The 15,088-nt window shown below is 37.9% G+C and overlaps 1 protein-coding gene and 1 pseudogene across 3 annotated transcripts in view; both read right to left on the reverse strand.

Annotated features, from left to right (window-relative positions):
* The window catches only part of SCLT1 (sodium channel and clathrin linker 1), a 188,564-nt gene that overhangs the window by 54,543 nt on the left and 118,933 nt on the right, over positions 1–15,088 (reverse strand). For all 3 annotated transcript variants that reach the window (XM_055317108.1, XM_055317107.1, XM_055317109.1), the window contains 2 exons: positions 13,818–13,963; positions 3,378–3,570 (listed from right to left, as the gene is read on the reverse strand). In XM_055317108.1, coding sequence (XP_055173083.1) covers positions 3,378–3,570; positions 13,818–13,963 — 339 coding nt within the window. The remainder of the gene's footprint in view (positions 1–3,377; positions 3,571–13,817; positions 13,964–15,088) is intronic.
* On the reverse strand, positions 5,594–6,270 carry LOC129504422 (proteasome subunit alpha type-2-like; annotated as a pseudogene).

The raw sequence follows: 15,088 nt of genomic DNA on the forward strand, positions 1-15,088 counted from the left end.
AATTGTCTGTTCTGTCTTTGTCTCTCTTACACATATTAAAAACTGCTATCTGCACCTATATAGTTTTAGAAGTCAGCCTGCCTAGTTAACTTCCTGTTTCCTCTTGGAAAAATCTATCTGCAATTTGACCGGCCTTGTTCTGAGGTCCTTCATGATAACCTGGTCTTTAACCTCCTTCTACAAGCTTGTATTGTGCAACTATTTCCTTCTCTTTGTGTCTGTCAAAATGCCTTCTCATTCCTGGCTCATTTTCACATATTCCCTTTGCCTAGAATAATCTTACCCCTCCTGCTTGTCTTAGTTATTTGTATTCAACTTTTAAAACTTAACCTCAATTATTGCTTCCATCTTGACAAAATCAGATGCCTCTGTTTTAAGTTCTTACAGTGCCCTAAGTTCTTCCCAAAGTTCCTACTAGCTTGTAAAAATATGTTTAAAGTTTGCCTATCTCCCTGCAAAAATTATGTTTTTAAGGAGGAGGTCAAGTCAGTGGGACTATGTCTTCGTTACAATCTTCAGCACCTAAAACATAGTAAAGTTATCAAAATACTTCTGTAAACAGAGTGAATGATGGCTTCTTGGTGTCAAAATTTAGCCTTTAACACACCCTAGATCCTTTGGCTGATGAAATTCCGGTTGTTAAACTGGACAGGCTGGCAGTGATGTTGGAAAACTTCTGGGCTACAACTGGGTCTTCTACAACAAAAACCCCACTGAAAGAGACACCTGGGTGGCTCAGCGGTTGAGCGTCTGTCTTTGGCTCAGGGCGTGATTCTGGAGTCCTGGGATTGAGTCCCATGTCGGGCTTCCTGCATGGGGCCTGCTTCTCCCTCTGCCTATGTCTGCCTCTCTCTGTGTCTCTCATGAATAAATAAATTAATAAATCTTTTAAAAAAAATCCCACGGATGATTAAATTTAGTATGTTGGTAGGAAGAAAGGATTTATGGTCTCCCTCTCCTTTTTCCTTTGTATTCTTCCTCTGCAGAGAACCACTCACACAAATAGACTGGAATGTTTAAACTATCCATATCCTAATTTTATGTACTTATGAGGAGCATTTAGACCACAAAGAAATGGAGAACTCCAGCAGAAAGTAGAAGTTAGAAAAGGCGAAAGCTAGGGTTGAAAGGAATGTCGTGGCCTTAAGATCAAATGGAAAATTTTATATAATAAGTTGTAAGGTTCTCAGCCAACTGACCTCTCAATATCCAACTGTCTTGATCTTTGTGGCTCCTTTCAGTTTGTCTATGGAAGATCACATTCTTTTTCAAGGGGGAAGAAAAGCAGTGAAATGTAGCACTAGGTTCCCGTGTTGGCAAAGAAGGAATCAGATACAAAGCAACAGTTATCTGACAGTGATCCTCTTTATAAAATACAATTTATAGCTATCTAGTTAATTAAGAGGGTCTGTCCTTTATCAGTAATTATTCTCTTAAGTTATAACGCAGACTTGGCAAAAAAGGAGTTTTGGTGGGATACGTGGGATAGATAAACTGTCATTCTTTTGTTCTCTAAAACATCAATTACTGTCTTCAACTGTTAAAGACAGATAAAATGTAGTACCAGATAGGTGAGTCATTGATTCCTCTCTCCCCAATTATAAAAACCAAACCCCCAAAACAGATATATTATAAAATAATGGAAAATAAAAAAATAAAAACAAACATAAGGCCTCTGTAATCTACAAGAGATAACTACTTCTACATAATTGTTTTGATTTATGAATTTTAGAATTTAGATTAGTATATACAGAATTGCAACATATATACAAATAGGTATTCATATTTTTAAAATTATTTTTAAACTTAGAATATAGCAATATAAAACAAATATTTGGAAACAATTTTTGATGATTCAATAAAGTATTTTGTAGATGTGCCATTTCATTGTTCCTTAATTTCTAGATAGATATAGCTTCTAATTTGTTATTATGAATAATGCTGCAATGAATTTTTTTAAACTGTGAAATATTCTAATTATTTTCTTATGAACAAATGTAAGGCTGTGTAGCATTTTAAACTCTCAGCAGCATATTCACTCCACTGACAATTATGCAGTTAATCAACAGTAAGTTTAAACTTTTAAAAAGTTGTTTATTAGCAATTTGTTTCCTTAGTTTGTGAATTCTGTTCATGTCTCATACATATATTTTTATAGGTTACAAATAGTCTTTAATATTTTAAAAGCTCCTTATACATGAATGGTTTTTGCCTTTTGTCATATTTGGTAAAATTATTTCCCCAGTTCCTTTCCATCTATCAATTATACATTTGCCTACATTTCCTACTACATTTTAGTGTCACTGGTAACTTTTACTTATTAATCCATATGAAATTTAAAATATGAAATTTAAAATACAAGAGGAAGATATAACAACAATTTTTCACTAAAGTACACTGACTTATGGAAATGTTTTGGTATAAGAACTTCCAAGTACACACAAAATAGAAATATTACAATGAATGAATATGCCCATCATCCAGCTTCCCAAGCATCAAACTCAAAGCTATTTTTATCTACAATCCTACTGACCTTCCTTTGCCAAGATTTATCTTTTGCTTACAACAAACTACTTAAGTCTTAAGAGTACAACTGAAGTTTTACACATATACTGACATACCAGAGTCACTACTCTAATTTAAATACCCCACGAGGCTCCCTCATTTGCCCTTCTATGAAAGTGGAAGATACAGATCTTCATTATAAAGAGTTAATGTCAATTTTTATAAAAGTTGCATGGAATGGGCTAAGGCAAGCAACATGATGGTGATGTGAGACCAGTGCTTCTTGAAACTCCCTTAAACAGGTTAACTTGTTCTTATCATCCTCGCTATTTAAACAGTAGCATGTTTAACATAGCATGATGAAGGAGGAAAGGATAGTGAAAACAAAGGAGAATTTTTTTTCTAGAGATTTTTGTCTCTTGCCTTCCTCCTAGCATGGAAATTTTAGACTACCTATGAGAAGTTCTCAAAGCATACTGATGTAGCATCCTCTATAAAGCTAGTTTTTAGAGTTCAATATGTAAGAAGCTATTATAGAAGAAGAGAGGATGGAAGTCTATAAAGTTATCTAATCTATAGTTTTGCTAGCACTGCTTAAATTGCTTTGGCAGGAATATCAGTGTATTTCATGGTTGGAAAGAATTTTGTGTGTGTGTGGATAGTGAAAGCAATCATTTTCAAGTATGCTTGCCAAATTCTACAATACAAAAAAGACTGGTTAATGCTCTGCATTATGATTTAGTGCTAGCTGATCAACAGGCAAAAAAAAAAAAAAAGAAAAAAGGCCTTAAAATGTTTTATTGGGTCTTTCCAAATATTTTTTATAGTTTGACTTTCACAAGTGCACATTTAACTTTAAGTCTTGAAAATACCTTTAATTTGGCTTTTTTTTGAGCCTCAAGAGCAATCTTCCTTAAATCCTCAGTCTCTTTCTGTAACTGTTCATTTTCTTGCTGAAGTTTCAGCCTTTGTTCACTGACAAATCCACAGTTCTCTCTCTCAGACTCCAATACGTCTTGAAGTTTCCGAATCATTTCTTGGCAACGTGATATCTCTTCTGAGGAACTAATTAAAAAAACAAAAGAACCTTTAAACTTAATGATCTGTATTAGAAGTCAAGAAGTCTACGTTTTATAGTAAAGACTTTTGTTTTCTTTGCTCTGACCCATTTCTTTTCACTGTTGATTTAAACTATATTAATTTCACAATGTTGTATTATCCCAAGAAAATACATCCAATTTAGCAATCTTAACTAATGAATTGAACTGTTACCACTCATCTAGAAAATCTACATCAACTTTTTCAAATTTTTATTAACAGTGAGAATCACTGTGTAACAAGGACTTCAAGGGGATAAACTGAAGCTACTGGTAAGGACGGTGAAGTAGGTAATGATCAAAATTCCTTTATTACTTCAATGGACTCCGTAAGAAGACACATTAGCTGTCTATTTTACTAAATTACAATAAGATCTATTTCATATTTTCCTGTTACAGGACTTAAAAATGTTTTTAAAAAAACTTTGTTCTAGAAACCTCTTAAGAGTTTAAATAGGTTATATTTCTTGAACTTTCTCAACAATGGATTATTGGGTGACAATCTTCAAACACATATATTGCTTCAATATATTGCTAATTTCCATTTCTATCTTTAAAAATGTCCATCTTTTAAGGAGCCTCGGTGTCCATCAAAAGATGAATGGATAAAGAAGATGTGGTTTATGTATACAATGGAATATTACTCAGCCATTAGAAACGACAAATACCCACCATATGCTTCAACGTGGATGGAACTGGAAGGTATTATGCTGAGTGAAGTAAGTCATTTGGAGAAGGACAAACATTGTATGTTCTCATTCATTTGGGGAATATAAATAATAGTGAAAGGGAATATAAGGGAAGGGAGAAGAAATGTGTGGGAAATATCAGAAAGGGAGACAGAACATAAAGACTCCTAACTCTGGGAAACGAACTAGGGGTGGTGGAAGGGGAGGAGAGCGGGTGTGGGGGTGGGGGTGAATGGGTGATGGGCACTGCGGGGGGCACTTGACGGGATGAGCATTGGGTTTTATTCTGTATGTTGGTAAATTGAACACCAATAAAAAATAAATTTATTATAAAAAATAAATAAAAATGTCCATCTTTTGAATCCAGCTAATCAAATACTGTGACCATTATCTGATTAATAGGTGTTAGAGGAAATATACAAGGTCTTTTACTTCCATAATCCTGTGGTTCTTTTTCCTATTTCAACTTTGGCTGATAAAGTTCCTAATGAAATGACATATCTAGGCAATGATTATCAAAGGATGATAAATTCAGAAGGATGCTAACATCAGAAACGATCACATATTATGTGCCTCCAAACTGAAGTCCAAAATATTACTGCTTATGAAGAATTCTTATAAAAAAATGTGAACTGGATCCCATCAAACTTCTTGATTTGATTATTAGTTTTTAGATTTGATTATGGGACAGAGTTTTATGTAATTATGGGACAGAGAAAACAAGGTAAATGGCATCACATATAGGCATGAGGCAGAAGAAACTAGAATACGAACAACCTAGGTTTTCAACAAATTGTAAGAAAAAAAAATTGAGAAGGGGGGATAACTAGAAATAAATAGCTATCTATCTACCTCCCCTTTCTACATCCATTCATCTGTTGATGGACACTTAGGTTCTTTCCATATGTTGGTTACTGTGAATAATACTGCAAAGAACATAGGAGTGTAGATATCTTTTTGAGACAGTCATTTTGTTTCCTTTGGATATATACACAGAAATGAGATTGCTGGATCAGATGGTAGTTTTTTAAATTTTTTGAGGAATCTCCATACACTGTTTTCCATAGTGGCTGTATCAATTTACATTCCCACCAACAATGTCCAAGAGCTTCCTTTTCTCTACATTCTCACTGACACTCTTTTTTGGGGGGAGGGGGTAGATTTAACAGTTTATTATAATCTGAGTGTCATTTAAAAAGCATGAGTCCATTAAACCATGTAGAAGTATACAAAAAGTCTGCAAAACAAAACATCCTTCAACATTTTAAGTAAAGAGATGATCTGAAATTCTGGATTTTCCAATCACTTCTTTATTATGCTAATGAAAGCCTAATAATCCTTAACTTCAGTTGAAGTAAACCTCCCAAATCTGGCTTCACTGCAGGTTCCAACTTCTATTTATCTTGTCATCTACCCTTCAAAGCTTTCCTTTAGGGTTAATATGACTGTACAAATGGCATCTTCAAGTTCCAGATCTTTGTTGTTTTTCTTAAGGAAAGTCTTCCTATTTACATAGTTCTTTCCCACTGCTGAGGCTTTTCAGGCAAAGTGAGCTCCAGAAGGATCTGAATGAAAGAAATACAGTTGCCCCTATTCAAACCACAGATTACTAAAGAAACTCCAAATGGATGAACACCACCTGACTGAGTGTATTCCTGCATCACAGACACTACTCCTTATACCAGTTGAGCTGCTGGAATGGGTTCTTGGTAAGCCAGACAGTACTGCTGAGCTAATTTTTGAGCTCTGTGCACAAGCACTCTATAATTTGGGCCCATGCCACTATACTCCAAGCCTACACACTCAGTAAGTGGTTCCACTTGTGTACACCTTGCTAATTCATACAGAATGGATTTGTTTCTTCTCAGTTGCCAAGATCACACTATTTTCAGCTTTAATTCCCACTGGAGTGGCTCCTCCGGCTACAGCAGTACAAATCTGGTAAGTTTACCAGATGGGCTAAATGTAGTCTCTGCCATCTTTACCTGGAGTCTCTCTTTTGTCTTTTTGATATTAGCCATTCCAACAGGTGTAGAGTGATATATCTCAGTGTGGTTTTGATTTGTATTTCCCTGATCATCAGTGATGATGAGCACCTTTTGATATACTTGTTGGCCATTTGTATGTCTTGTGAGAAAAGTTTCTTCAGGTCCTTTTCCCATTTCTAAAGTAGTTTATCTGTTTTGCTATTGAGTCATCCAACTTCCTTATATATTTTGGATATTAACTCCTTTTCAGATGTACTGCTTGCAAATATTTTCTCCTATGTTGTAGGTGGTCTCTTTGTTCTCTTTTCTTCTTTGCTGTGCAGAAGCTTCTTAGTTTGATATAATTCCACTCATCTATTTTGCTTTTGTTACTTGTATTCATAGGGTCATATCTAAAAATCACTTTGAAGACCAACGTCAAGAATCTTTTCCCCTGTTTTCTTCTAGTAGTTTTACAGTTTCAGGATTTATATTTCAGTCTTGGATCCATTTTGATTTGATTTTTATATATGATGTGAGCTAAGAGTCCATTTCATTCTTCTGCATGTGGACATCCAGACATCATTTATTGAAAAGACAATCCTTTTCCCACTGTATGTTCTTGGCACTCTTGTCAAAGATCAGCTGGCCATAAATGCACACATTTTTTCTGGGCTCTCTATTCTGTTCCATTGATCTATATGTCTGTTTTATTCCTTTTTTTTTATAAATTAATTTTTATTGGTGTTCAATTTACCAACATACAGAATAACACCCAGTGCTCATCCCGTCAAGTGTACCCCTCAGTGCCCGTCACCCATTCACCCCCACCCCCCACCCTCCTCCCCCTCCTCCACCCCTAGTTCATTTCCCAGAGTTAGAAGTCTTTATGTTCTGTCTCCCTTTCTGATATTTCTCACACATTTCTTCTCCCTTCCCTTATATTCCCTTTCGCTATTATTCATATTCCCCAAATGAATGAGAACATACACTGTTTGTCCTTCTCCGGTTACTGTGGCCAAGTTCAAAAAGGGTGTTGCCTGAGTTCTCCTCTAGGATTTTGATGGAATCTTGTCTCACATTTAGATCTTTCATCCATTTTGAGTTTATCTTTGTGTATGGTGCAAGAGAGTGGTCCAGTTTCATTCTTCTGCATGTGGATATCCAATTTTCCCAGCACCATTTATTGAAGAGACTGTCTTTCTTCCAGTGGAACGTCTTTCCTCCTTTATCGAATATTAGTTGACCATAAAGTTCAGGGTCCATTTCTGGGTTCTCTATTCTGTTCCATTGATCTATGTGTCTGTTTTTGTGCCAGTACCACACTGTCTTGATGACCACAGCTTTATAGTACAACCTGAAATCTGGCATTGTGATGCCCCCAGATATGGTTTTCTTTTTTAAAATTCCCCTGGCTGTTCGGGGTCTTTTCTGATTCCACACAAATCTTAAAATAATTTGTTCTAAGTCTCTGAAGAAAGTCCATGGTATTTTGATAGGGATTGCATTATACGTGTAAATTGCCCTGGGTAACATTGACATTTTCACAATATTAATTCTGCCAATCCATGAACATGGAATATTTTTCCATCTCTTTGTGTCTTCCTCAATTTCTTTCAGAAGTGTTCCATAGTTTTTAGGGTATATTTTGAGAACCATTTGAATGGTAAATGGTTCTCCAACCTTTTATTTTCAGGTTGTAGGTGTCCTTCTGTCTAAAATGAGTCTCTTGTAGACAGCAAATAGATGGGTCCTGCTTTTTTATCCAGTCTGAAACCCTGCGCCTTTTGATGGGGTCATTAAGCCCATTCACGTTCAGAGTTACTATTGACAGATATGAGTTTAGTGTCATCATGATATCTATTTAGTCCTTGTTTTTGTGGATTGTTCCACTGAACTTCTTCTTAAAGGGGAGTTTTAAGAGTCCCCCTTAAAATTTCTTGCAGAGCTGGTTTGGAGGTCACATATTCTTTCAGTTCCTGCCTGTCTTGGAAGCTCTTTATCTCTCCTTCCATTTTGAATGAGAGCCTTGCTGGATAAAGTATTCTTGGTTGCATGTTCTTCTCATTTAGGACCCTGAATATATCCTGCCAGCCCTTTCTGGCCTGCCAGGTCTCTGTGGAGAGGTCTGCTGTTACCCTAATATTCCTCCCCATAAAAGTCAGGGACTTCTTGTCTCTTGCTGCTTTAAGGATCTTCTCTTTATCTTTGGAATTTGCAAGCTTCACTATTAAATGTCGAGGTGTTGAACGGTTTTTATTGATTTTAGGGGGGGATCTCTCTATTTCCTGGATCTGAATGCCTGTTTCCCTTCCCAGATTGGGAAAGTTTTCAGCTAGGATTTGTTCAAATACATATTCTGGCCCTCTGGCCCTTTCGGCGCCCTCGGGAACCCCAATTAAACGTAGGTTTTTCTTCCTCAGGCTATCATTTATTTCCCTTAATCTGTCTTCATGGTCCCTTAAAATTGTTTGTCTCTTTTTTCCTCAGTTTCCCTCTTTGCCATTAACTTGTCTTCTATGTCACTCACTCGTTCTTCCACCTCATTAACCCTCATCGTTAGGACTTCTAGTTTGGATTGCATCTCATTCAATTGATTTTTAATTTCTGCCTGATTGGATCTAAATTCTGCAGTCATGAAGTCTCGTGAGTCCTTAATGCTTTTTTCTAGAGCCACCAGTAGCTGTAGAATAGTGCTTCTGAATTGGCTTTCTGACATTGAAGTGTAATCCAGATTTCGTAACTCTGTGGGAGAGAGGACTGTTTCTGATTCTTTCTTTTGAGGTGAGGTTTTCCTTCTAGTCATTTTGCTCAGTGCAGAGTGGCCAAAAACAAGTTGTATTGGAACACGGGGGAGTATCACTGGTCCGTCCGGCTGGTCTTCTGGGGGAGGGGCCTGCTGTGCTGATTTTCAGGTGTTAGCACTTGGGGGAGCTGCTCTGCCCCTGTCTGCTGCAGGGCTCAGCGGGGGTTGTTTACCCCGTGAGGCCCCAGGAGGAACAGCCGCAGTTGCTATGGCAACTCTGGAAGCCTGGAGTCAGCCTCCGCAGGAACTACGGAGCTCGGGGCTCTCGGTTCTCCGTCTGCAGGGCCTGGAGGCTCCGGGGCGGGGCCGCTGATCTGCTCAGCTCGGGGCAGGAGCGTCCTCGCTGTCCTGGGCCCTCCCGGTGTCTGCCTGTCCCAGGGGAGGCCGGATCCTGGGCTGTGTCCCGGCGCCCTGTGCTCCGGGGCCTGCGCTGGTGGATTCGCGCTCCCGTCCCGCAGCCCCCTCTGCGGAGCCGCCGCCCGAGCCCCTCCGAGCTGCTCCGGTCCCGCGGTGCGCGCTGCAGCCCTTAGGGAGCTCGGAGCACTCTCCTGGGCTCGCAGGTGTCTGTTAGTGTCCCAGGGAGCCCGAGGGCATCCCCGCCCTCCTGGGTCCTGCTCTAACTCCCTGCGAGCCCCTTTCCGCCCGCCCGGGAAGGTTGGTGCAGCTCCTGCTCCTCCGGGACGGGGTCTCCTGTCCTGGGGACACTCGCCCCGGCCTCAGCCCGGCTCCTCGCGGGGCCCCTCCCCCTCGGAGGCCTTTTGTTCCTTTATTTCTTTTTCCCCGTCTTCCTACCTTGATATAAGCGCGAACTCTTCTCACTGTAGCATTCCAGCTGGTCTCTCTTTACATCTCAGGCCGAATTCGTAGATTTTCAGGATGATTTGAAGGTTATCTAGGTAATTTGGTGGGGACAGGTGATTTGGGGACCCTGCTCTTCCGCCATCTTGCCCCTCCTCCCTCTGTTTTATTCCTGTACCAAACTTTTTATTATTGAAGATTGTATTTTGTTTTTTTTCAAAAAGACTTTATTTATTCATGAGAGAGAGAGAGAAAGAGAGAGAGAGGGGGGCAGAAACATAGGCAGAAGAAGCAGGCTTCATGAAGAGAGCCTGACGTGGGACTCGATCCCAGGTCTCTAGGATCACGTCCTGGGCTGAAGGTGGCGGTAAACTGCTGAGCTGCCCAGGCTGCCCAAAGACTTGTATTTTGAAATCAGGAATTGTGATGCGTTCAGCTTGTTCTTACTTTAGACTGTTGTGTCTATTTGAAGTCTTCTGAGGTTATGAATTTTAGGATTGTTTTTTTCTATTTTTGTGGAAAATGCCATTGGAAATTTGATAGAATTTTACTGAATCTGAAGACTGCTTTGGAAAGAATGGACATTTTAACAATATTATTTCATCCAATTTCATGAACATGATATCTTTACATTTATATACTTCTTCAATTTCTTTCACCAATGATTTTTAGTTTTCAGTTTTTTCCACTTCCTTGGTTAAATTTAAGTATTTTATTCATTTTGATGCAATTTTAAGTGGATTGTTAATTTCTTTTTCAAATAGTTTGCTGTAAGTATATAGAAATGCAACTGATTTTGGTATGCTGATTTTGTATCCTATAGCTTTACTGAATTTATGTATTAGATCTAATGACTTCTTTGGTGGTATCTTCAAGGTTTTTTCAATATATATAGGATCACATCATCTGTAAACAGTCAATTTTACTTCTAATATGTATGCATTTTTTTTGTTTTATAGTTCCTTTACTTCTATTATAGCTGTCTTCGTGATTTGCTGTATTTTTACAGTAGTTGCTTTCATTCCTTTCTCTTTATCTTTTGTGTGTTTACACATTTTTTTTTCTGATTTGCATGAGGCTTACATAAAATCTTAGTTTGAAATTTATAACAATTTAACTTCAATCACATAAAATCTCCACAATTACTTCTCTGCTCCCTCACATTTTTGTTCCTGATGTCATACTTTTTACATCTTTTTTTAAAAATTTATTTATTTATGATAGTCAGAGAGAGAGAGAGAGAGAGACAGAGACATAGGCAGAGGGAGAAGCAGGCTCCATGCACCGGGAGCCCGAAGTGGGATTCGATCCCGGGTCTCCAGGATCGCGCCCTGGGCCAAAGGCAGGCGCCAAACTGCTGCGCCACCCAGGGATCCCTACTTTTTACATCTTTTTATACTGTGTATCAATTAACACATTATTGTATCTCTATTATTAATAATCTTACTTTTTAACTTCTAGATTGAAGTTAAACATGATTTATATACTACTATTACATTCAAAGTATTCTGAGTTTGACCATGTACTTACTTTTCCCAGTGAGTTTTATACTTTCATGTGTTCTTATGTTGCTAATTAGTATCCTTTCATTTCAGTTGAAAAACTCTTTGTATTTCTTGTACAGCAACTTTAATGGTAATGAGCTTTGAGCTTTTGTTTGTCTTAGAAAATTTTTAACCTCTCCTTCATTTTTGATGGACAACTTTGCTGGGTATAGTATTCCTGGTTTGCGGTTTTTTTTCCTTCAGTACTTTGAATATATCATGCCACTTTTTCTCTGCTGCAAGGTTTCTTCTAAGAAATCTATTGATAGTTATACAGGGATTGAGGGGCATGCCCTGTATGTAATGAATAACTTCCTGTTTTCAAAATTATTTTTTCTTTATTTTTGGTAATTTGATTATAATGCATCTAAGTGAAGACCTCTTGATGTTAATTAAGCCTATCTGTGATTCTTTGGGTGTCATGGATCTGGATGTTCAACTCCCTCTCCAGATTTAGGAAGCTTTCCATCATTTCTTTATAAACCTGTTCCTTTCTCACTCTGTGCTTCTTCTGGGATTTTCATAATGTACATATTGGTTTACTTGAAGATATTCCACAACTCACATAGGTTTTCTTTACCCTTTTTCACTCTTTCTTTTTGTTCCTCTAACTGGATGATTTCAAATGACCTAACTTAAAGTCTGCTGATTTTCTTCTGCATGATCAAGTCTGATGCTGAAACTCTACAGAATTTTTCAGTTCTTCAGCTCCAGGATTTGTTTTAATGGTTTCTATTTCTTTGTTAAACTTCTCATTTTGTTCATTCCATTTTTCTGATTTCATTTAGTTGAATGTGTTTTCTCATAGCCATTGATTTTTAAGACAACATTTAAAATTGTCAAGCAGTTCATGGATCTCCATTTCTTTTGGGACAGTTAGTAGAGCTTTATTAGTTTCCCCTGGTGCTGATGTGTTTGTCTGATTCTTTCTCAGTATCTATGTATTTGAAGAAGCAGATTCATCTTCCAGTCTTTGTAGACTGATTTTGGCAGGTGCTTCTCCTGCCAAGTCTTACAACTGTGGGGGTTGCTTCTGGGATTGTGGTATAGCAAGGCTTAAATTATGTTGTGTGGCTATCTGCCAGGTTCATGGTTGGCAGGCATGTAATCAGGAGCATAGTCCGGTGTTGTGTCCAGTGGATTCCTAAGGGTATTCCTGTCATGTTACTGGCTGGTCCATGAGATGGTAGGGCTGCTTTTGTAGTGTGTGGTAGAGTGGGATTAAAACTGGGTCACAAGGCCTAGGGATTGGAGTCAAGTCTGAGGTCGGGAGGGGGGCCTGGAAGCATCTACAAGTGTGGCTTCTGCTGGGTCTTTTGGGTGGATCCTTGGCTGTGAAAGGTGACCTAAACAGTGGTAGAGCAGTGCTGGATCCATGTCTTGTGGTTTTGCTAAGTCTGCAATCAGGTGTGACTTCTGCTGGGCAACTGTTAGTACTTCCTTTAGTTCACTTGGCTGGTTCCTGGCTGGGTAGGACTGCCTCTAGACCATAGGAAAGTGGAGCTAGAGCCAGGATACAAGGACCACAGTCAGCTCTGAGGTTGGCAGACCTATTATCAGAAGGATCCACAGGGATGGCTTCTACTGAGTCCCTTAGTGGAGGGGGTAGAAACAGGACTGCAGACAAGTGGTGCTACAGCCAAGACCATGGGGAGATGGGGCTGCTTTGGTCCATAGACAGGACCATAGTATGCACTGTCACTGGTGTACAGGCTTACTTCCCTGTTTTGGAGTTCCAACAGTGTTTTGTAACCTCTTACCTGGATCCCAAAGCTCTCACAAAGGTACTTTTGTCCAGGGATTCCTTTTACATATTTGTTTCTGTGGAGGGACATGGGCTGGATACCTCCAGTTCATTCCACTGTATTGCTGACATTATTCCTCTTTATTTTTAAAATAGCTACTAAACATATTCTGTAACACACTGAGATTTCACACAATTCAACTTAAATTTTACTGTATTAAGTAATACTCTGGGGGAAAAAGGTAGAAAAATATTCAGAAGGGATATGCCAGACTATAAATTTACCATTTTAATAGACAATGTAACAAATAAACGTGATGGGTTATTATAGAATATTCACTAACAAAAGAAGTATACACTTAAACTGAGTATAAAAGCAATAACTAATAAGGAAGCTGAATAGTTAGTATAAAAAAAACTCCAATCTTATGAGCATGCTATTTAACTGCCAGAAAGGAGAAATTTAAAATAAAAGGGCATAATGCTGTTAAATCTTTTCTTCCTGAGGAAAGCAGTTTTCAGAAATAAGCTTGAAAAAAATTCTATTTGGTGCTAAAAAGTTTTTTTTTCCACATATACATAAGTCCTATTTAAAAAAAAAATAAAGAATCTGCCAGAAAGTACAAATTCTGAAAATGTTAACAGAAACTCCAAAAGAATAACTTACTTTATTTCAAGTTGTTTTATTTTATTTTCTGCTGTCTTAAGTCTTAGTTGAAGATCATCTTTACAACGCTCTGCAACCAGGCATCTTTGATGCATTTCTTCTAGTTTTCTGTAATCACTTTCATTTACTTTGCCTTCATGGTAAATCTGCAAAAGATTATATGTATAGTACCTTAAAGAAGAAAACTGTCTTAAGAAATTATAACAGTTTAGAAACTAAAATCAATGATAAATAAAAGCCCATAATCATGTGTCTATCTGTTCCCATTGTTACATAGTAAGACATATCAGTAATTTTGGTTACTTTATATTTATAAAATAAAATGCTGAAAACTGACATATAAAAATTGCTAATTTTTTGAAATTATTCATGCTCATTGTAAACTAGTTTAGTATTTTATTTTTTGAATTTTTATTTATTTTATCCTTTCTTTTATTAATGTATCATGTTGACTGATTTGCAAATATTGAACTACCCTTGCAATAAATTTTACTTGATCATGGTGAATAATTTTTTTAATGTGTTGCTGGATTCAGTTTGCTAGTATTTTTTTAAAAAATTTTATTATTATTTATGATAGTCACACATTGAGAGAGAGAGAGAGAGGCAGAGACACAGGCAGAGGGAGAAGCAGGCTCCATGCACCGGGAGCCCGAAGTGGGACTCGATCCCGGGTCTCCAGGATCGCGCCCTGGGCCAAAGGCAGGCGCCAAACCGCTGCGCCACCCAGGGATCCCAGTTTGCTAGTATTTTTATTGAGAATTTTTACATCCATGTTCATCAGGGATACTAGCACTATTGTTCTCTTTTTTTTTTTGTGGTGTCTTTATCTGTTTTTGATATTGGGGTGATGCTGGCCTCATAGAATGAATTTGGAAGGTTTCCTTCCTTTTCTGTTTTTTGGAATACTTTGAGAAGAATAGGTATTAACTCATTTAACTGGAAGAATTTGCCTTGAAGCCAACTAATCCTGGGGATAGCTTTAATATCTTAAAAAGAAATGTAAAATAGCTGAAATAAAAAAATATTTTAAATGTCACCAGAGATAACACTTTTGATTAAATTGTCTTGAACACCCTTCAAGACAACTCTGTATTTAGGGGCACCTGGCTGGCTCGGTTGGTTAAGCATCTTGCCTTTGGCTCAGGTAATGATCTTGGGGGCCTAGGACTGAGACCCGCTTTGGGGTATCTGCTTCTCCCTCTCTTCCCCACCATCCCCACTCATGGGTGCTCTCTCTCTCTCTCAAATAAATAAAATCTTAAAAAAAA

Source organism: Nyctereutes procyonoides, unplaced genomic scaffold, assembly GCF_905146905.1.
Source record: "Nyctereutes procyonoides isolate TBG_1078 unplaced genomic scaffold, NYPRO_anot_genome, whole genome shotgun sequence".
Taxonomy (NCBI): domain Eukaryota; kingdom Metazoa; phylum Chordata; class Mammalia; order Carnivora; family Canidae; genus Nyctereutes; species Nyctereutes procyonoides.